Raw genomic sequence first — 22,636 nt, 5'->3', positions numbered from 1 at the left:
TCTGCTCAAAAAGTTGAGGAGTCCTGGAAGAAATGATATCTCCTGGGAAAAGGTCTAGCAGTACTCCCAAGTCTTAGCAAGCTCTGAGTGGAGCTGCAAGGGTGGGAAGGTGTTATGCTGGCCCAGCAGCTCACTGAAGAGCTTGGCTAAGCAAGAGGAGGGGATGGTAACCAACTTTCCTGTCCCTCCCTCCAGTGGCTGCCTCTTCCTTCCTTTCTTGTTATGTTGTTTAACAGTGAAGACAAGCTGAGGCCAGGCTCTGCTGCTGTACTTTTTCCTTTCTTCTTTGTCTGTATTAGTTTCCTAGTTTTTTCCTAGGAATGTTCAAATTCTGCTGCTGTACTTTTTCCTTTCTTGTTTGTCTGTATTAGTTTCCTAGTTTTTTCCTCCTAAGAAACATCTATGGAATGAATATCAGTCTGTTAGCTGATATTCTTCACTACACTTTGGTTTTGAGGCCTTATTGCGTAACTTTGTAATATCTTCTGTTTACTGGTCCAGGTGATTGGCCACAGTAACTTGGACTCTATCAGGACTACAGCGTGCGCGTACAAAGGTAAGAAGATAAGTGGGTGATGCTTTGGTTAAGATCCCAGGAAGAATGCATGGAGAGTTACACAAGTGATTTGGAAGTGTAATGTAGCAGCGCTCTTTTTCTAACCCAAATGTTAGTAGGGAATGGAGACAAAGATCACAGGCCACGGGCAGATCACGTCTGCTGTCAGCTACGCTCCCTGTCTACCGGTCTCCCCCATGAAGCTGCTCTTGCAGTGAGAGGGATCCTTTGTGCTCGTCCCCATCTGAGCCTCCTCTTTGATACTGTGATGCAGGAAAGAATTGGAGATATGCCAGATTCCTATGCGTGTAATGGCAACAGGGTATGCAAGTGATCACTACCAACTATGGCAAAGTGAGTACTGTCCTTCCAGGAAGGGAAAAGAAAGCAGGTACATTCTGCTCACTGGATTCTTGCGGGCCCTGTGGAAAGCATTTGATCTGAGCTTCCTGCTTCAGTCTGCTCTTGGGGAGGCTGTGTGCCAGCACTGATTTGTACCTGAAGGGTATGGAACACCCTGTGTGGGTGCTTTGTTTGGCAGGCTGATTCCCAGCACAGTGCTGTGGGTGATGAGTGAAAGGCTCTGGTTCTTTGTAGCGCATCAGAGGATGATGCAGTGTTGGGATAAGCATTGTTCTGATCCTGTGCATGTTCCTAGTGCTCAAAAAAGAAAAAAGAAAATCCCATCCAGAGGCTTCCAGAAGTGTCTGAAAATGCAATGTGAGCTGCTGTCAGAAGGAGCTGTCACTCCTTCATCCCTGAATCACAAGGGACTGATTGGGCTTACAGCCCTCATTCTGATGTGGGAACATGCTGGGAATGTGTCTAACAATTTTTTTTTTCTCCTTTTAATGCAGTTGTGGGCTGCAGGAGACATCGTCAGCTGTCTGGTAGACCTTAAGGAAAGCACTATTGCTTTCTGCCTGTAAGCATCTTTGCCCAGTTCCCTGTTCTGTGAATGGCTGCATGTAATCTACATGTTTCCTCGTTGCTCAGCAGGGTTGCTGATCCCTCCTTCTTTCTCCTCCCCTTTAAGTTCGTTGGTAGCTCCAGCCTCTGCTTTTCTGCCTTGTGTTGAGAAGCCATCTAAGTGAGCTTTTGAGTCTCCCAGGTTCAGGTGAGAGCAGTTGTTAGAAAAGTGCTCAAGCTCCTAAATCGCTGTAAAGTTTGCTGGGATTTTGAAGGAGAAGGCACATGTTGTGATGCTTAATACTACAATTGGCTGAGCCCTACTGATTGCTTTCATAGCAAGTGTAGACATTGCGTGTCCTAGAATTGGAGGGAAGTGTGATAAATGTGATAAGTCTCCAGCCTCCATCTCCACTGGACAACAAGCAATGGCCAGCCTGAGAATTGCTCCCTGGCCTTAAACTATGGCCTGAGACAAATCAGCTGGAGTGAAAAACTGTCAGAGGCTGCCATTGTCTTTCAGAGAAGAGTGGACTGAGACCATTATCCTTCTATTTCTATCAGAGTCAAGTGGATGAGGCCAAAAATGCCACCTGCCTTTAAAATGTCCTGGTAGTCGTATACCTTGTAAGGATTTTGGTTGCCCTTGAAGCTGAGCAGGGCTCTTCATATTATGCGGACTCCAATGCCTTTCCATGCCATTAAATGCAAATGAGAATTTGGCTGTGATTCCCAGGGTACTTGCTTAGCAGCACTGTGGTGTTTGCACATCTGTCAGGTTACAAGTGTTTAGAAGTATGAATGACTGTGATGTCTGTGTTGGCAGGTTGCTGGGAGGGGAGTGCAGATACATGAAGTGCCTGCTTGACCACAAAACCCTTTGACCATGGCTAAAGTTTTGAGGGCTTTTCTTCTTTCAGAAATGGCATATCTCTGGGAACCACTTTTGATAACATCTTGAGAGGTGCTGAAGTGCCATCAGTCTGTTGCTTTTAACTTTGGAAGCCGTCCACTTCGATATCCTTTGGTTGTGGGGAGAGGAGGTCTGAAGGCCCGGAGACCATTTATGAAGGCTGTAGAATATCTATATCTGAGTACAGTTCACTTTCTTCTCTTAGCACTTCTGCTCAGAGCAGAATCAAGGAGAGAAGAAGCAAACGTCCTTCAGCTGGCCCACAACTGCAGGGCTTTTACATGGGGCATACACATCTCTGATCTTTGACTTGCAAAATGGGATTCCTAATAGTTCCACCCTAAGGCTTCAGTTAGATCGTACTGGGCCTTGTTGTTCTCAGTCCCACAAAGTTTCCTTCTATTGGATGGTATTTGTTGGGTTCAGAATTACTGCATTTGATTTTGCAGCCTTGAAAGAAATTTGTTTGCAGCCCATACATTCTTCTGATGTCCTGGTGCAATGATGGGGTCACGCTCTGGCAGGCATGCCGTGAGCATTGCTTTGGTTGTACCTGTGTTCTGTAGAAACCACTTTTTTTTTTCCTCTAGGGTGAGAGATGTTCTGTTTTATACCCAAAGCACAGGGAATGCTCTCTGCTATAGTCTCAGTTTCCTTGGAAGACCCGTTCACTTCTTGACCTCCTCTGCAGAGATTCCCATTTACAAGTAATGACATGCACTCAGAAAATGAATTTTCATTTGGAAAAACAGATTGTCAGGGTGCACGCATGTGACTGATACTGACACCCGGACAGAACTACAGCTCTCTGGAGGCATGGTCGTGGCTGCTGCTCTGCCATCCTAAATTGCCACATTCAAGCTTTCTAGCCCAATTCTAGCAGTGGCTGCTCCAGGCTCCTGGTACATTCAGTCATAGGTGCAGGGGTGGACCGGGTGGGCACCAAGTTGTGTTTTTCGGGGTTTGTCATTGCAGGAGGGGAAGCTGGTGGAGAAGGATGCATCCATGTGGCAGCTGCAGGGAGAACTCACAGTGCTGATTACATTAGCCCACATCTTCAATTATTTCTCCCCTCTTATGGTGAGTTCTGCCTGCTCATTGCAAGCTTCTGTAGGTACCTGGTTGTGTGCTGACAAAGGGATGTAAATTGAGCCTCAGTTTTTGCTGGGAAGTGACTCTGCCTTGAAAGGCTGTCTTCCTGCAGTGCAAGGTGCACCTGCTGGAAGATGTGCTCATGACCTCCCTGCTGAGCATGCTGGCCCATCCCCTTATTCAGCAGCTGCTGGATCTCATGTGGCTTCTCATGGAGTTGAGTTGCCAGAATGCTGGGAGGTGCTGAGAATAGGAGCATCCACTGGAACATGTTGGTAGCGATCAACTTCTTTGCCTTCCTGGTGACAAGATTCTGTTTTGTGATAGACAGTCCTCTTCCTGTGACTATCTTGCAGACCAAATAAAGCCAAATGCGCTGGTGGGGCTGCCAAGATTGTAGAAGAGACAGTTTTTGTCCCACTGGTTGGCTGTCAGTTGGACTCAACAAGGCAGTTCCTCCACCATCACGTTTAACAAGAGTAGTTTGTTCTTCCCTTCTGGATTGATTCTGCCAGTGCTGAGTTGAGTAGGTTTGGGGGCTGTGGGGATGGGTGATTCAGTCCAGCCGAGTAGGACCTGGGACTTTGGCTTGTCCACTGGGTTTTACTTGCACTGAAGCTTATTTCCCTGTAGGAAAGTGATAGCAGCAACCGCTGCTCACACTCTCCTGTTGAGTAAGGTGAGAAGATGCTGTGGGTTCAGAGTGCCTATGTTTTCAATACAGAAGTAAATGCTGCATCCTTCCAAAGCTGCAGCTGTGGGAACTATAGCTGTTCCTGACATCATCCTGTTGCTGTTCTTTCTTGTTTTCTCAGGAATATGAAGTGCACAAGTGCCTCAAGCAGCTACTAATGTCACTGCTGCAGGCCTGCAGGTTCTCTCCTATCATCCCAGACCTAGGATTACAAGTGAGTTGCACTTCTGAATCTCCAGGAATCTGTGAGTAGCCAGCTTCCTGGCTTCCCAGTTACGTCCCCTTGCCCAAAGGTCCCTAACGTTTTGGATTATCTGCATTTATTTGATCTAGCGGTGGCAGTTCTGTCCCACTGTACCTCTTAGAGAGTTGCGTACTCTTCTATGGATGGAGTCAGTTTTGCTTCTCTTGTTTCCCTAGATTCACTACCTCCAGCTCACCATTGCAGTCTTGAAGCATGAGAAATCCAGGAAATATCTCCTCAGCAATGTTCTCTATCCTTTGTGCCTCCTCTGTTCTCTGTCCTCCCTGCCCTCAATAATGCAGCCGAGGAGACTGCAAGGATTAGCAGGTCCCGGGAGGCAGAAGCCACTCCATCTTTGAGAGGTCATTTCTCATTTCTCAAGTCTCCTCTGTTTGCCTGACATCATTCTCTGCAAAGTCCTGCTTTGAGGAGCGGGAAGCAGTGCCATGAAGGTCACATCATTCTAACACACAGGGCTTTATTTCTACCTGACCCGCTTCTCTTATGTCCTTAGGCATTAGGGCAGACCCCTGCTTTAACTCCTTTCAGAGCTAACTGCCGTGCCAGCATTTGGGCAGCTCCTGTGCTGAGTGCAAGAGGCTTCTGCCAGGAGAGGGAGGCTCTGGATTTTGCAGAGCTTTGAGTGGTTTTGGAGAGGGGTTCCTCACTACAGCTCTGGAAACATACCCCATCCCTTCTCTGCCATAGTTTCTTATACTTCCTTTAACTTTGCTGCAGCTTTGATGTGCTCCGTTTGGTTGTATTTTTCTACATTAAGAGCCCATTGCATGTGGAGGAGGCTGGTTTGCAGGAGCTCATTCCCACCACGTGGTGGCCGAACCGCTTCACCAAGGAGGTGAGTCAGGGCACATCTGCTGAGGAGACCAAAGGACCTCGGTAGTCTGTGGGCACTTGTTAATGCAGGGAGACTCAGCAGAGCTGTGTGGAAGCTGTGCCCCTCTGCTGCCCTGTCATCTCCTGTTAAGGTGTGTGACAGGAGAGGTGACAATTTTCCATGGCAACAGATTTGCAAGGGAACCTCACAGAGTCAAAGAAGTTGCAGATGGGCTTGTGTGTCCTTAGAAGACCTCCTGCCCTGATTTCTTACAAGGCCAAGGAGGGCCGGTTAGGTGTGCTTGTGTCCACACACTCATGCCTTGTTTCAGTGAGTTTCTTCTCCCACTTTGGCAAGATGCTGCCCCATGCTGCGTATTTCTCCTAATCTCTGTCTGTTCCTCAACCAGGGCAAGAAGAGTAAGGAGGTCAAGGAGGAGAGTGCTGAAGAAAGACTGAGGCAGTGGGCGTATGAAAGAGGCTGCCAGCAGCTCGAGAAGCGCATTGAAGATCTGTGAGGAAGGAGAGAGATTGGCAAGATCCCATTCTTCGTGTGCAGCCAGAGGGATCAACCCATGAGCTGTTTCCAAATCACCTTCCTGATGTGACATGCGGCTGTGTTCCCATCACAAAGGCTGCACTGCAAAGGCAGAGCCATGGCCGCTGTCACCTGGTGGATGGGTTCAAGTGTTGGGTCCCCACTGCCCACATACGCAGCATTCTGCCAGGCATTATGAGCAAAGCAAAACCCACCTTTAGGGGCATTGTTTCTCAGCTGGGGATGGATTTATTGCTGTATGGAAAAGGAGAAAATTCTCCTTATCTCTGCATACCAGGACACACGGGTGCCCCAGCAATGGTGGTAACTGGGTCAACTGTTTTCTCCTGCTGACCGTAGCTCCCAAGCATATGCAGCTCTGTTTCTCAGCAGCTTTGCACCCCACGAGGACTCAGGCATCGCTGCAGGCCCAGACCTTGTTGCAGACGTTCTGGGTACCTACTGATGTAGCGTAACACTGCCTAGTTAATATGGAAAAAAATACAGTGCCCTTATACCTTATGTGCCCAAAGCCCAGATGCGTCCCTGAGCAAGCATGAGAGAGATGGACAATTAATGCCTTTCCCTGGGAGGTCACCACCTGCTTTTCCTCCTGACAGAGGGAGGCATCCAGATACATCTTCCTGAACAAATGCCACAAGTTTCTTCAGGAAAATGCTAGCTATAGAGGGGTAAGTCAGGGACAGCCTTCCTACAGGCCTCACCTGTAGAGCTCTCTGGTACCTTTGGGGTGGGAGCTCTCGCCCATTTGGCTGAGCTGCTTCCAGCAGATGAACAATTGACACCTAGATACAGCATCGTCCCCACCACCTGGGTGAGGACCACTCTTCTGGCCTTGGATCAGGCTGATGGCCTGCAGCTAAGGAAGGTGGGGATATGTTATTGCAGGAAACCCTTTCCTCACCTGCCTCTGTGTGTTAACGAGCAGCCCATCTTCAGTGGTGGAACACATGGTATCCATCCTCCTCTGTCAGAGCAGCTTGTTATTGTAGGGCCAGGGATTTTACAGAGGTGGAAGCAGCTAACTGCTGTCAGGGCTGGGCTGCATCCCAGTGCTGGAAACTAGAGGTGCTCTTTGCAAATGCGTGCATGTGCTCTGAGCAAGACTGAGAACAGGAAGTTTCTGCCTGGCCCATGTGGCCACCAGAACTAAGAAGCACATTCGCAGCTGCTCTAATGGATGAACTCTCACTGTTGCCCTAGCACTTGACTGTGTTGTGCCCACCAGAGTACATGGTATGCTTCCAGCACCAGCTCATTGCAGCCCTGCGTTTCTTCTGGGATGGCCACAAGGCAAAGATACCTGTTGCACTGAGCAGTGAAGGTAAGGCCTGGAAGAGAAGCTAGCAGGACACTTCTGTGTTTGGGACAGGGTTTGTATCCTGGCACTGCTCTCCAGGATGCTGAAAACTTTGTGTTTCTCAAGGGTGCTGGTGCCTCCAGCACCCCGAGCCTGTAGATCCTGGCAAATTCCTATGTGTAGATATAAGGCAATTAACATCCAAACCTATTCTGGACAATTCCTTTGAGACTTGCAAAAGAATATCTATATTGTGATCTGGTAGCTAAAGAACAGGGAAACATATTTGCCAATTTTCACAATTGGACTGTGGAATTAAGGAGAAACCAAGTCAATGCCTCTTGCCTTCCCATTCTTAATCAGACTTCCCACTCTTAATTCAGAATTCCTTATATTTCCACAGATAATACCTTTTCATTAATTACGTATTCATTAATTATGTGTGAGACAATTAACATAGACACGCCTATCTCAGGTAGTGATTTAAGAGGTCTCCAGTCTTCTATTCCATGGTCTCTCCTATCATCTGGCATGGCATCTTTTAGCATCACGACAGTCCAACTGACAGTCTCTTACTTCATCCAGTGGTTTTCCTCGCTTGTCCTCTAGATGAACTTTCTTCATTGATGCAAGCTCAGTAAGAGAATGCCAACTGGATGTAATTTATAGGTACCAGAATTGTGAGCATTTGCTTATTCAGCAGATGGCCATTATTTCTGGACATCTGCTCGTCCTTGGATAGGGATAAGCTTGGAAGGAGGATAGAGAGGAGTATCCTGATGCCTCCTTGGTTGCATCCCAACCTAATCCCGGAATGAGACAATTCGGCCTTGTTCGGAGGCCATCGCTTCTTTGATGTTTGATAAGCCTGCTATTCTTTTGCTGAGGGTCTCTCATCAAAGCAGAATAGCCTTACAACATGCTTTCTAGTCTAAAATACTATACTATATGCTGTGAGATTCCCCAGGTCCCTTGTTCCATTGTGGGCTCTCTGAGGGACAGGGAGAGAGCAGCCCTGGGAGGAGGCCAGGAGCTCAGAGTAGTGGGTAGTGAGAGTGTCCTTGTATTGATAGTCTGTGGATAGCTCAGGTTAGAGTAGATAGGTGAAAGCTGAAGAGTTTAAAAAGGATCCAGTTTTCCCGTTACTGGGACTGAGAGGGAGGAAGGGCTGGGAGTCTTGCTGCCTCCTGCTTTGGAGGAGGAGCATATATTGTGCATATAGTGCTTGCCTCGTTACGAAAATTACCTCTGCCTCATTGACTCATGTTCTTGGTGTAGCACCAGCCTGGGCCGTGGGCTCTGTCTTAGGGCTTACCTATTGGTGCTAGTATCTGCGTGGGGGTCCTGTGTATGGGATTGATGGGGCAAACAAGTTTTCTTCTCTGCTTTACAGGCATATGTCCCTCCCCAACTCTTCTATAATGGGAAGGTGGATTATTTTGACCTTCAGTGACTCAGAGGTCTTCCGTCTCATCTCAAGAAGACTCTGAAAGGTAAGCGCTCTCACTTCCAGCAGCTTTACCACAGGTCCTGACTGAAGTTCAACCAAGAGACGTCCCAGCGAGGGAGCTGTGGGTAATGAAATGTGATTAAATGTAAGGAGAGGAGACTTGAATTTTAATGAGATGCAAATTATTCTAGAGAAGGCAGCATCCCTCTGGGCTGGAGTATCCTTTAAGTTAACAGCTTACTCTTCATATCCCCAACTGGGATACTAATTTGTCTTCTGCTAATTGCAGGCTCTGTCCTGAGTGTTTAGTTAGAAATTTTTTTTTCTGAACTCCTGTTCTGATTTTTCTTGCTGTGCTTTTATTCTCTGCTCCAAGCTCATTATGGTGTGTGGTGGGGACAGCGGAGACGTGCTGAGCAGAGTCAGGTCTCAGTCCCTCTTTTTCTAAGAACTCTGACAGACGTCATCAATGGCCTCAAGCATTTCCAGAGTGTACAAAAGCAGCAATCTGTAGAAAGAAAAAAAATTAAAGAAACCTTAAGATCATTTCTTTCTAGACTCCAATCTCAAACTGCTCTTTCTTAAAAGCAACTCATACGTATCCTTGTATGCTTTCTTCAATCTCATTTACAGTGCAGTAGTAAAAGCCATCAGACTTTCTTTGGTCTTTGTTCTGTTCTTCCCCTGTTGCTCAGGGGTCACAGAGAAGATGGAAAGGGAGGAGAGAAAGATGTTAGTAAAAGCAGTTACCTCACTGAGTGATTAACCCTTTAGTTTCTTTGGCTATGGAATCTCCCAGATTTGCACAAGCTTCTAGGCCCAGTAGTCAAAATTACTTAAAATAAAACACCATCAACAGAAGTGGGGAGGACTCTCAAAGTAGGCTTTTAAAGGCCTGCCACACAGAATCAGAAACAGCAGGTTAGGGACTGTGATTCTCCTCCATCTCCAATCTGTTGCTAACCATTTATCTATTTAGAGATGATTTCACGTTTTGGCTCTTCCACAAGGTTTTACCATGGCAGGGTCTGGACTCTAAGCCTCAGTCTCTGGCTCAGAGACTAAAAACTGGGCCAAGCACTTGGGTCTCAGTCTGGCCCTTGTGTCTGGCTCCTCAGCCATGGGCTCTGGGAGTAGTTTCCAGGGCTGGTCCTCATTCCCCAGCCTGACTGCCTGCTCCCCATCCCCGGGGTCCGTTCCTGGGCCCTACGTCCAGTTTCTGGGTCTCAGCCCCCGAGCCTCTGTCCCGAATCCCAGGCTTTGGGCCCGGTGTCAGATCTTGGGCCCTGATCTCCGGGCCTGGTCCTGAGCCCTAGGCCTAGCCGAGGTTCCCGGTCCTCATTCTCGTTCCCCGGCCCTGGATCTGGCGACCTGGGCCTCCGTCTCCAAACCCAGTCGCTCTCCCAGTCGCCTTTGGCCCAGAGGCGCTCCGACCCCCTTCGCGGCCAGCCACACGCGCGTTAACACCCGGAAGTGAAAGTAAGCGCCACCCCCACCGCCGCTGCCTGGAAGAAGCCGGAAAGCCCACGCTCTCGCGAGATCGTCCCACCCAATCCGCTGCCGCGAGGTTTCTCTCCTTCCCGTATTCCTTCACTCGCAGCGCCACGCCGCGTCGCGGCCGCGAGGGGGCGCAGTTGGTTCTGGTCGCCCGGGTTATGACGTCACCGCGCCGGAAGCGCCGCGAGAGAGGAGCGGGGCTGCGGGAGGAGCGCTTTATTTGGCCGCCAGAGAGGGGCGGGCGGAAGTTTTGCGGCGTGCAGTCGCCTACGCAGCTGTACCTCGTAACTTGGCCAGCTTTAGCACCCTGGCGAGGTCGCAGGTGGCGCGCACGGCGTCGAAGGCGTTGGTTGCCAGCTCCTGCTTCTTGTCGTTGTTGCTGAGCTCCCGCCGCAGCGCCGCCCGCTCGTTGAAGCCGCGCTGCAGCAGCTCGCTGTGCTCCCGTAGCTTCGCTTCCAGCGCCCTGTCCAGCTCCCGCTGCGCGCTCGGCGCCTCCGCCTGCATCTTGGCCTCCAGGGCTTGCAAGTTCTGCGCGTAGCTGCTGCGCTCGTCTGCCAGCAGCGCCTCCAGCTGCCGTTCGCGCTCCGCCGTCGCCTTCCGCTGCTGCTCCAGGAGCTGCGCCTGCTGCTTCTGGTTAAAGAACGGAGTTTGGGGTCCCCGGGGCACGGAGGGATGGGGGAAAGCGACAGTGCACAGGGACGGGGAGGGATGGAGGGGCGTGGGGACAGAGTGCAGGGATGTGGAGATGGGGTGAGGGTTCCTCAGAGAGGAAAAAGGGACAATTTGAGGTGTCTCCTGGGCACACTGGGACACCCCAAGAGATGTGGATACTCTGTGGGATGTCCGCAGGGCATAAAGGGACTCCTCAAGAGATGGGGCCATCACGTCCCGGAAGGCATAGGATTCCCAAAGTACGTGGGGATGCCATGAACTGTCCCCAGCGGAACACTGGGAACACTGTCAGATGTCCCCCAGGAATAACACAAGGTGTCCCTTGTCCCTGGAGGACCCGGGAATGGGTGAGGGGGGAAGGAGAGAAGGGACGGCACTGGGATGCACCGCTCACCCTCCAGCTGCTTCTCAGCCTCGCTCAGTGCGTTGTCTGCCTTCAGCGCTGCCTCCGCCTCTGCCCGGTGCTCTGCCAAGAACTCATCCAGCACCTCCACGGCCTGTGCATCTCCACACGATTGAGGCACGGCCCCTGGCTCCTTGTCCTTAATCCCCTACCTAGAGCTGCCCTCACCTTGGGGCCCTTGCCCTCTGCTTGCCGGTAGGCCTCCAGCAGCCGCTGCTGCTCGGCCTCGTAGGCGTGGTAGCCACCGGGCTGTGCGTAGGCCCCACGGGCCAGGCTGATATCCAGTGCCCATGCCAGCTCAGCCAGCAGCGCCTTGCAGCACCGCCGTGATGCTGTATCATTCTCCTCCTGCAGGCGGCTGTATACTCTGTGCTGATCTGTTCCTGAAGGTCAGGGTGGGGCCAGGGTCATGGTGTTGATGGGGAGAGTGTCACAGGGACAGGGTTGTGGGGATGGGGAGGGTGCTGGTGGGACCACAGGTACAGAGGCAGTGTGGGGGGGAAGTGAGGATAAGGTCATGGGGATGGAGAGCATTTTGGGATTGGGGACAAGGTCATGAAGAGAAGGGCAGCCTTATAGGGCTGGGGACTGGGCAGTGTGGACAGGTTAGTGGAGATAGGGTGCCAGGGAATGGGAAGTGCTGTGACAATGGTGACAAAGTCATGGGAACAGGGACAGCCTTGTAGGGATAGGAGCAAGGCTGTGAGGACAGGGACAGTGCTGTGGCAGCAAGGGGGGGATGGCCATGCACCATGAGGCACCGCTGGTGCTCCTGGTCACGATCCCGGTAGTTGCGACACTGGACGACAACGAGTGCCTCACGTAGGTGCTCCCCATGCGAGGCCGAGAGCTGTGCAGGCTCCTCCAAAAAGGTGATTGCTCCAGTTGCTGCAGGGCACGGCAGAAACTCTAAGGATGCTGATCGTGAGTCAAGGAAGAAGAACGATAGAGTTAACAAATTGAAGGGCCCTGTCCCCAGCCAGGAGGGGGAAGGGGCAATAGAATATATTGGACTGAGTGGATTCGGTAGCGTGGCACATCAGAACCACAGAAATATGAGGCGCTGGTGGACACTGGCGTGCAGTGCACTCTAATGCCCTCGAGTCACGAAGGAACAGAATCAATTCATATTTCTGGGGTGACTGGAGGTTCCCAAAAATGTACTGTGTTGGAGGCTGAAATAAGCCTCACTGGTAAAGACTGGCAAAAACACCCAGTTGTGACTGGGCTGGGGGCTCCCTGTATACTTGGCATCAATTAGCTCAGAAGGGGGTATTTCAAGGATCCCAAGGGGTATCAATGGGCATTTGAAATAGCTGCTGTACACACAGACAAAGTTAAGCAGCTCTCTGTCTTGCCTGGCCTGTCAGAAAATCCGTCTGTTGTGGGGCTGCTACGAGTAAAGGAGCAGCAGGTACAGATTGCTACAAAAACAGTGCAGTATCGCAAGGCAGTACCGCAAGAAGGCAGCACTGCACCAACAGGATTTAATGCAGGGATAGCTGCTGAGGGACGGTCTACATCACATGTGCCACAGTTTGTTGAAAAGTTTGCCGGCCAGACCAGGCAGGAACGGTGCAAAAATGCTGCTGAGAACATTCATAGCTGAGCTAATCCTGGTGCCCACCTCCGTGTTCTTGTTCTCCTTCTGCAGCTCTGTGATCAGCTCTGTGATCAGCTCCTGCATGGCTTCGTGCTTGAAGCCCTCCTGCAGCGGTGCTTCATACTCCTGTGGGACAGGGAGCAGTGTTAGTAGCAGCGCACAACTCCACAGCACAGCCACAATGTGCTGTTGCCACCACACAACACCTCCATGGTACGCTCACAACACCATCGCAGTGCTCACCTTCTTGTGGTGCTCCAGCATATGCTGCTGCTCCTCCAGCCGTCCGTTGCTCCGGCCGACGCTTGTGCTCCTCCATGCTGCGCCACTGCTCCTCCAGCCGTGCCTCTGCCGCCTTCTGGGCTGCCTCTGCCTCGGCTGCTGCCGCCTCCCACTGCCGCTCCGCCAGCTCCAGCTGCACCTCAGTGGCCTTCAGCACCTGTGCCAGCCCCTCGTGCTCCCGTAGGAACACCTCCAGCTCCGCCTCCGCCTGACCGTACAACCATGAGGCACAGTTCCATCAGTGTAATAGGTATCATAAATCAGGAACGGTGTCTTAATAACCTTTAGATATTTCCTGTTATGGGTTTCTTCTTTCTTAAGCATGGCTTTTGTTAGTAGTGAGAAACTGGACAAAAGTAGAGAGCAGCGTAAGGAAAGCCTGGCATGAGATGAGACAGGTATGACAGCTTCAAGAAATATTGCCTTCCTGTATCCATCGAAACGTACAAAATGATCTTAATAACCACAGGTTGGTGATAAACCTCGTATGGAAAAATGGATTAGCAAATGTGTCGCATAGATTGTGAGTCTGGAGTACTTGGCGAATAGGGGAACAGGAGAGTAATTACCTGCCACGAGAGGAGAGTTATGTAAGGAGAAGTGGTTCGCTGATCAAGTGCGCGTTTTCTCCTTTGCCACAAGGGGAATGTGCCCACTATTACAATAACAAACAAAAAATCTTTGCTGCTTCACCGAGACCTTTGCCTGATCGAAAATTATGGACTCTGAGCTTTTCTCGCACAAGGGAACATGGAGGAGGGTATGGGGGGAACATGGGAATATGGGGCATGGAGATCCTGTTCCCTCCTACCGCGCTCTCTTCTACGAGGAGCATGAACACTTCCTGGGGGCCGCAGTAGAAGCAAACATTTTGATTTCACTCACGATTTCCGTGTGGTATGGTATGGGAGGCAGGGATTGGTTCCGGCACTGAGGTTGGCTGCAGGGTGGTGTCTCAGGACCCCTCCTGATGTGGGCAGAGTCCCACAGGCAGCACGCGATCAGGGGTCGTTTGAGGCAATTTGGAGTGGTTTGGGGAATTTCTGAGGCAAATCAGGGGCATTTTAGGGGTATTTGGGGCAATTTAGAGGCAGTGAGAGAGAGATTGTGGGATTTTGGAGGCAGTTACGGGCAGTCAGGGAACCGGTAGCAGCATGCAGTCCTCAGAATGGCAAAGACAGGACCAGAGTCTATCTACAGAGCCCCCTTGGCACTGCATTCTGCTGTCAAGTGCAGTCCTACACTGCCATCAGAATCAGAGTCATGGTTGGTAAAGACCTCTAAGATCACAAAGTCCATGCTGGTGTCGAGACCAGAACCCAGCTCAGGCCATATGTCAAATACCGGAGCCAAAGTCAAAACGGGAAATGCAAGCTTCCTTACGTACAGCAGGATGCTGTAGATTATGGATACCAAACTGGGGATTGATCGAGGATCGTGGAATATGAAGCTGTGAAAGGAGAAGGAGAAATTTTGGATGGAACCCAGAATGCCAAACAGCCTTTATTCAACTGAGAGCAGCTCTGATGTCTACCCTTGTTCTAGGACTGCCCAGTCTGGAAAAGCCTTTTGAATCGTATGGGCCATGAAAGACGTCACTTTGCACTGGGAGAGTTAGCAGAACACATTGGATCCAGGAAGAGACCAGCGGGCTATTTCTCTAGACAATTGGACCAAGTATATTTAGGGTGGACGTCACGAGCAGTGGCAGCAGCCCGAATGCAGGAGGAAAGACAGGTCCCGGCACTCCTCACAGCCTGCATGACCCAAACACAGTGACATGCCCAAGATGACAGAAACACCCCCAGAACGGGGCTGCAGCTGCCAGCCTGGCCTCCACCCCGTTGCGTGTTGGAAACGTTGCAACCCGCCAGAGTCGGAGCCAGAACCCAGCTCAGCCTGAACCGGGCCGCAGGAAGGAAGGAGTGGGTTGGGTGCTGGAGGGAAGGGATCCCCGTGGTTGCAGCCCCTACAGCTGCCCACCTCGGGAAAGGCAGAGAAGAACAAAACTGACAGTGGCATGATGGAACTCTCAGTTTTATTGTGATGGTCTCTGAATACTTTGGATAGCAATTGGAGCTTGCACATGGCTGCTCCCACAACATCACTGGGGCTGGCTGTTGATGTTCTGGGCCCGACGTGGAACCCGGGAGCGGCTTCGCCCCTGGGCTGGCCCTCGCCGCCTGGACCGGCTCCTGCGGCGTCTTCGGGGCTGGCTGTGGGTGTCTGCAGCCCGATGTTCAAGAGGAGAGCGGCTCCGAGTCCGGGGTCGCCCTGGCTGCCTGGACCGGCTTCCGTCAGCTGCTGTGGAAACCCTCGAGGACCGTAGTGTTCCCCGTCTTGTGCATCTGTTGGTGCTGCTCTCAGCAGTTTGGGTTGGTGCCTGCCTGCTCCCACGACGTGTTCGGGGCTGGCTCGGAGAATCTGGGTCCCGGCGCTGCAATGGAGAGCGGCTTCGTGTCCGGGCCCGCTGCCCCTGTCTGCTCCGGAGGTTGTAGCTAACCGCAGGGGAGTGCCTTGAGGACTCTGATGTCCCCTGGCTGGTAGAGTTTAGGGCGCTGCTCTCAGCAATCAGCGCTGCAGCACGGCAGCTCCCACGGTGTCCTTGGGGCTCATTAAAGCTATTTTCATCCCGGGGTAGACGTGGGCGGATTCTCCTCCGATCTGTCCTGAGCTGCCTGGACAGGCCGCTGCTCTCAGGCACGCGGGAACAGTTAGCTGGCCCCGCTGGTGCCTGGCTGGTGGTGCTGGAACTGCTCCTCTCTGGTGTTGCAGAGCCTTGGGATGTCTCCATTCCCTGCTGGCTGATGGTGCTGTAGCCAGCAAGATCAGAGTTGGTGCCGGAGGCTGTAAGGGGAGGCAGGAAGGTGAGCAGGATGGAATTTCAGCCTTGGGGTGGGACTGGCTCCCATTTGTCCAGGGCTAGAGGGATTTGAGCAAGGTCGCTCTGAGCAGCCGCTGCCAGGCCTCGCCTGGCCCCAGCCCAGCAGCACGCGGCCATTTGCCTCTTACCAGTGCCCTCTCCAGCACAGGTGTTGCACTCCCAGCTGGCTGTGCTCTGACTCAAGTTGGAACAGTGCCGATGAGTGCCTTGCGCAGCACAGGAGCTGCAGAGGAGCAGCTGCCAGGGCCTGGGGAAACCAAGGGGTTGCGGCCATGAGGACAAAGTGACCTGACCAGGGAGTGCCCGGCACAGCTCTGGTGCTCAGTCCGTGCTGCCCCAGGCTGTGGCGAGGCCGCAGCAGGATCCCACACAGAGCCCCAGGGGGCTGCTGAGGTAACTCACCCCTCTCCCTCTGCCTGCTCCCTGCCGTGTGGGTAATGGCAGTTGCTGGCATCGCATCTCCTGTGCCTCTCCAGTAGTGCTGCATAGGCATTACTGTCCTCCCATGTTGGTCTTCTGCCAGAGAAGGGAGGAAATGTGATGAGCACCCGGTGCCCCGGACTAAAACTCATCCATGGAACCCCTCCCCCGCCACCCTATCTCCAGTTCCAGCTTCCCAATGTTGATGGCTGTAAAGGGCCAGGCCTGCCGGGGCAGCCCCTGGGCAGGCACAGCTCTTGTGCCCTCACATCTCAAGAGCTGGCTGAAAGACACCAACCTGAATGGGATGCGGATCCCCATAAAAACCATGTCTTTAATAAACTTGACCCGGTCTCTGCAGAGGGGGCACTGGAAGCAATAAATCCCTGCGCGCAGAGCCTGTTCCTGCAGCAGAAACACAAGCACTGTGAATGTGAGCCAGGCCTGGTGCTGCTGAGAATCTGCGGTGCCCACAGGGTGAGGAGAGGGCTCCTACCTGGATGCAGACCCGGTGGAACCAGGCGTGTTGGCAGGCTGGGCACACCATAGTGCTGTATGACCTGCCGTCACCCACGGGCTCCATGCAGATGATACAGGTTGCGTCCTGCATTGGTGCTGCCTCCACTGCCTGATGTGGGCAGTGCTCGCAGCAGAAGGACCTGGGGGAAGATGGGAGGGATGGGCAAGGTGAGAGGAGCTGTGAGGAGGGCAGAGGAACAGGAAAGAGCCCGAGGCCTTGGCTCTGGCTCTGTCAGGCTGCTGGGAGGTGCCGCAGCGCGTTCCTCGCTTCTTTGGCTGGTGCTCACAGAAGGAGTTGGAGGCCCACAGGTGATGCCTGGCAGCCCTTACCTGAACTCTCCAAAGTACTGGGTGATGCATTCACCCTCCAAGGCACAGGGGAAATGGAAGCTGCGGTCACAGCCTGGATCTGTGCAGGTGATGCTGGCCCCCAGATTGCCGCAAACAAAGCAGAGCTGAAAAGAGCAGAGCAGCTCCCATCAGCTGCAGCTCCATGGCTCCAGGGCCTACGCAGCGGACCCCGCACCTCTGGGCAGGGCAGAGGATGCGGGCAGGGCTGGGTGGCACTCTGCAGAGCTGCCTGGTGAACAGGGCTTGTCTGCAAGAGCAGGAATTTCTCTTGGAGCTGGTTGAAAGGGCTGGGATTGCTTTCTTTGGACCAGGCTAAGCTCGCCATGCCTGTCCTGTCACAAAGCTCCCTGTTCTGGTCCGGTGCTCACCGTCTGCTCTGCCTGCCTCATTGTGCGTGCCAGATCTTCTGTGCGAAAACCTGTCTTTATCTTGCCTTCCACACGTTGGTAAAGACCATCGGCAAATAGCTGCACAGGAGGAAAGAGCATGCTCTTGTTAGGGCAGAATGGAGGGAATCACTGGTTGGAGGAAGGTGTCAGGAACCGTGTGGGAACTCACCGCACAAAAAGTATGGAAGTAGAATCCACCGTTCTCTACTCTGTGCCCAAGGATGCTCGAATCCTCATCCACTCGGCCACACAGCACACATGCTGGAAAGGGGAGAATAACAGCAGTGAGCGCCTTGCGGGGCCAGGTGTCCCCAGGGGCTGCCTCAGGGGCTGCTCTGTGCCAGCTGTGCCAGCTGAGGGGCAGGGCCAGTGGCAGTGAAGGGGAAGGGACACTGCACTACAGGCCCAGCGGTGCCAGCAGGCAGCCACAGCCCAACTGCGGCCCCCCTGGCCAAGGAGCGGAGGGGCCCTGCCCGTGGCAGCTGGGGAGCCTCTGTGCGCCCCCGCCTTCCTTCTCTGCCACAGGCAGACCCCCAGCACCCCTCTGCCCGGCGGCGGGGAGCTGCATGCAGATCTCTCACCTGGCTCCCTCGAGCCGGCAGCCTCCTGTGTCTCCACGGACATTGTGTGTGTTGATGACAAGCACTCACAGAGTCTCTGTCCCAGCAGTTCTGGGCTCTGTCCTCCACGTGCCAACCTATGGGAGAAGCGGGACGAGGCTGAGTTCTCAGCTCAGGCCCTTTGAGCTGGGTACCCTCCTCCCTCGGCAGCTTCAGGCAGCCCCTTCCTCCCTGCTCACCTCACCAAGTCGCACTGAGCTCGGCCTGAGCCCCACAGCCTTAGCTCTGTCCCACACCCCGCGTGTCACAATGGCCGTTCCGTGCCACCCTCTGTGATGCCATCACACCTCAGAGGGGCTGAGGGCGCCCAGGCAGGAGGGCGGCGGCTCTTGCAGCCAGCGCAGGGTGAGGGGCCCGGTGCCAGACGCAGCCCCGCTGGAACCCGGTGTGTTGGTGCTGCTGAAGGCACTGGGTGACACGTCCACCCTCCTGGCCCCACCTGAATGCTACCGGGACTGTGGCTCCATCAGTGTCCCAATCAAGTGTTTGCGTGTTGCCATGACTTTTTGGTTGTTTCCTGTTCATTACCTCTCATTACAATAAATGACTCGATTCACAGAATCACAGAATCCCTATGGTTGGCAAAGACCTCTAAGATCACCAAGTCCCACCCCCCAACCCCCACCTGCCCACGTCCCTCAGTGCCACATCCCCACGGTTCTGGAACTTCCACGGACGCTGACTCCCCCGGCTCGCCGGGCAGCTGTGCCAGTGCCCGACCGCTCTTTCAGCAAAGATGTTCTTCCTAAGATCCAACGGGGACCTCCCCTGGTGCAACTTGAGGCCGTTCCCCCTCGTCCCATCGCGGTTACCTGGGAGAAGAGGCCGACCCCCTCTTTACCTCACTACAACCTCTTTCAGAGAGCTGTACGGAGAGGTGAGGCCTCCCCTGAGCCTCCTCTCGACTGAACATCTCCAGTTCTCTCTGCCGCTCCTCATGGGACTTTTGTTCCAGACCCCTTCCTGCCCCGTTGCTCTTCCGTGGACACACTGCAGGGCCTCCATGTCTCTCTTGTAGTTAGGAGCCCAGAACTGAACACAGTACTGTAGGCATGTCATCACCAGTGCTGAGAGTACTTTATGCTAGCTTGAGAGCTTTAAATTGGGTATTGAAGAGGAAGAATGCAGGAGTTGGGGGTGTCAGCAACGTCTTGGCTGAAGTGCATCTGCGGCATCGCACGCAGCATGTGCTAGAAGCAGGAGGAGCTGGAAGCCATTGTGCAGCTGGCAAACTATGACTTATGCCATCACTCCCACGCGTGTATTGCTACAATGGAGGGCTATAAGCTCTTTGGAGGGGATAGGCAAGGAAGGAGGGGTGGTGGCATGGCTCTCTATGTTAGAGAGTGTTTCAGTGTTGTTGAGCTTGGGGCTGGGAAGGATCAGGTTGAGTCCCTGTGGGTAAGGATCAGGGGGAGGGCCAACACTGCTGCCATCCCGGTGGGGGTCCTACAGACCCCCTAATCAGAATGGAGGAACAGGTGAGGTGTTCTACGAGCAGCTGGCAGAAATCGTGCAATCGCCAGCCCTTGTTCTCATGGGGGACTTCAACTTCCCTGATATATGCTGGAGATACTGCTGCTCAGGTCTTCTGGAGGGCAGGCTTTGAATTACTCAGGATACTGGTAGGGAGGGTCCCTTGGGACTCAGCCCTGAAGAGCAAGGGGGTCCACAAAGGCTGGTCACTCCTCAAGAAGGAAGTCTTATGCAGCATCTGATGCACGGACTCAGATGTGAACGATCCAAATCGTTTATTACAAGTTCTCACATCACTTACATACCTTCACAAGTTTTCTTTTTCTAGCTTTCCCATCCAGCCCTACAACTTTTCCATCCACCTTTACATGTCGACAGAGCATTCTACAAAACACTCTTCAACCATTCATGCAGGCGCTTATCCAGTCAGAGCCATGAGACGTTCTTTTTTCTTCTAGAGGTATCATCAGTTCTCATGCTGTTTATCTAGCTCCAAAGCTGCTGCTCTGAACAGGTTTTCTTGTATTCCCACAGTCTTAGAGGCACAGGAGCAGGCTGTCGCCCTATGCTGTAAAATGAGCCGGCAGAGAAGAACAGGGAACTGTTGCTGAGGCTCCAGGAGAGGAAAAGAGTTTACTTCCTGTAGAAGGGACAGGCAACTCAGGGGGAGCACATAGAAGTGGTCAAGATTATGCAGGGAGAAAATTAGAAAGACGAAAACCCAACATGAACTCAACCTGGCCACTGTAGGAAAAGAGAAGGAAAAAAAACCTTTTTACAAATATGTTAACAATAAGAGGAGGGCTAAGGAGAATCTTCATCCTTTACCGGATGGGGTGGGGAACATGACTACTGTGGATAAGGAAAAGGTTGAGATTCTCAGTGTCTTCTTTACATCTGTCTTTAGAAGTCAGACCAATTATCCTCAGGGTACTCCATCCCCTGACTTGGAAGTCTGGGATGGAGAGCAGAATAAGGCCCCCACAATTCCAGTGGAAACACATAGAGACCAACTTCTTTGTCTGGACTGTCACAAGTCCATGGGGCCAGATGGGATCCACACGAGGGTGCTGAGGGAGCTGCAAGTGGTGATTGCCAAGCTGTTCTCCACCATCAATCAGCCTTTCTGCTCAACTGGAGGGGTCCCAGGTGACTGGAATCTTGCCAGTGTTACTCCCATCCAGAAGAAGGGTTGTACGAAGGATCTGGGGAACTACGGGCCTGTCAGTATTACCTTGGTGCCAGGCACAGTTAGGTAGCAGATCATCCTGAGTGAGATCATAGAATCACCGAATCACGGAATGTCTTGGGTTGGAAGGGACCTCAAGGATCACCAAGTTCTAGATCCCTTGATGCAGGCAGAGTTGCCAACTGCTAGATCAAGTACTAGATCTGGCTCCCCAGGGCCCCATACTACCTGGCCTTGAATACCTCCAGAGAAAGGGCTTCCACAGCTTCTCTGGGCAGCCTGTTCCAGCACCTCACCGCCTTGTCAGTGAAAAACTTCCCTACCTAAGTCTTCCGTCCTTTAGTTTAAAACCATTCCCCCTTGTCTATCACTATTTACCTGTTTATAAAGCTGATTTGTTGGGACAGCTGGGGCATCCGGCCTAGCCTGTGTGAGTTTGTGAAAGGCAGGTCCTGCTCAATCAACCTGATCTCTTTCTATGATCAAGTGATCTGCGTGGTAGATGAGGCAAAAGCTGTTGATGTAGTCTACCTACACTTCAGCAAAGCCTTTGGCACTGTCTCCTGCTGTATTCTCCTGGAGAAACTGGCATCCCGTGGCTTGGATGGGTAAAGAAGGGGCTGAAGGTCTGGGTGCAGAGTGGTGGTGAATGGAGTTAAATCCGGTCGGCGACCTGTCACGAATTGTGTTCCTGTGAGAGTTAGATTGTGTTTTTGCCATTGTCATGGTTTTATGATTTTTGTTATCAGTGTTCCACACCATAACAGCACGTAAAGCACTGGGAGCTAGAGACAATGCTCCGGTACCACGGACTGCTGCATTTCCGGGCATCTGGTTCTCAGAAGAGAAGAACTACGTACCCTAGAGGACTTTGTGTTTCCGTTTTCCATTCAGAGGGAAAGATAAAACTGCTTGCAAGTCACAAGATTGCTCTTTTTTTGCTGCTCGTCTCAACAGTGCGTGCTCCCCTAGCTGTCTTGCCTTCAGCTTTAGAGTAAGGCCTTTGGTTTTGGACACTCTCTCTCTCATTTTATTTGATTTATTAGCCTCAACTCCAATTATATGGTATTATATTGTGTTATCTTGCATTCCGATATTGTATTTAGTAAACTAGTGTTCTCCCTTAGCTCGTTGCCACTGTTTTGCTTTTAGGCCCATCTCCCTACCCTTCCCCCTTTATCCCTTTCCCCTTTGTCAGGGCATGAGTCTGTGGGTCTATCTGTGAGAAAGCTGGTGTTTCTGGGAGAAAATGCCACCTTTTGGGACAGAAAGTGGTATTTCTGGTTGAAAGTGCCTCATATTGGTGAGGAAACTGGTGTTTCTGAGGGAAAATGCCATCTATATTGAAAATGTATTTGGGATACAAATGGTATTTCTGAAATAAAATGCCCCAAAGTCTGGGAGTAAGTGTCATAATGAAGAGAGTAGTGTAGTCTATTTGGGAGGGTCTGGGAGGTATTTCTAAGAGTGCTGGTATTTCTGGGAGAAAATGTCCTATTGAGGGAAGATAATGTCCTATTTAGAGAAGAAAACTAGTATTTCTTACAAAAAATGTCATCCGATTTGGAAAAAATGTCCTATATATAGGAGAAAAGTGGTATTTCTGGGAGAAATTGTCCTCTTCTTGGTTGCAAGTGTCTGATTTGGTATTGTCATCAAGTATTTCTGGGGGAAAATGTCCTATTTTTGTTGGAAAAAGTCTCATTTGGAATTGTGATGTATTACCTAGTGGATGAAACATGAAGTCTACTTAAGAAAAACTGTATTTCTGGGAGCAAAT

General features: G+C 52.0%; 2 protein-coding genes across 51 annotated transcripts in view; one reads left to right on the top strand and one right to left on the bottom strand.

Moving 5' to 3' along the window:
- Positions 1-21,982, top strand: part of LOC104913113 (E3 ubiquitin-protein ligase RNF123-like) — a 29,367-nt gene extending 7,385 nt beyond the window's left edge. For 5 of the 50 annotated variants that reach the window (XR_014886465.1, XR_014886440.1, XR_014886449.1 and 2 more), the window contains 8 exons: positions 502-1,276; positions 1,414-1,481; positions 2,386-3,458; positions 4,286-4,378; positions 5,147-5,264; positions 5,653-7,125; positions 8,495-11,995; positions 12,778-13,704. Coding sequence is in view for 8 of the 50 variants with exons in the window: in XM_085236236.1 (XP_085092362.1) it covers positions 3,384-3,458; positions 4,286-4,378; positions 5,187-5,264; positions 5,653-5,760 (354 nt within the window). In the remaining 42 variants the exon portion in view is untranslated. Of the gene's footprint in view, positions 1-501; positions 1,277-1,413; positions 1,482-1,592; positions 1,674-2,385; positions 3,459-4,285; positions 4,379-4,584; positions 4,771-5,146; positions 5,265-5,433; positions 5,574-5,652; positions 7,126-8,494; positions 11,996-12,777; positions 13,705-21,605 lie in introns of those variants that run through there. The other 45 variants (XR_014886472.1, XR_014886447.1, XR_014886464.1 and 42 more) reach the window with 30 other exon arrangements.
- Positions 14,651-18,195, bottom strand: LOC146543362 (E3 ubiquitin-protein ligase PHF7-like). The gene is made up of 8 exons (XM_085236083.1): positions 18,153-18,195; positions 17,741-17,832; positions 17,551-17,649; positions 17,162-17,286; positions 16,809-16,971; positions 16,611-16,717; positions 16,295-16,408; positions 14,651-15,890 (listed from the first exon to the last, which is right to left on the bottom strand). Exons 1-8 carry the CDS (start codon positions 18,193-18,195, stop codon positions 15,113-15,115), a joined length of 1,521 nt encoding a protein of 506 aa, XP_085092209.1. The 3' UTR covers positions 14,651-15,112.
- Positions 21,983-22,636: the final 654 nt, after the last annotated feature.

The sequence above is a fragment of the Meleagris gallopavo genome, chromosome 14, assembly GCF_905368555.1.
Source record: "Meleagris gallopavo chromosome 14, MGAL_WU_HG_1.1, whole genome shotgun sequence".
NCBI lineage: Eukaryota > Metazoa > Chordata > Aves > Galliformes > Phasianidae > Meleagris > Meleagris gallopavo.
The sequence above is the reverse complement of the archived record's forward strand: the minus strand, read 5'-3'. Positions and strand labels throughout refer to the sequence as shown.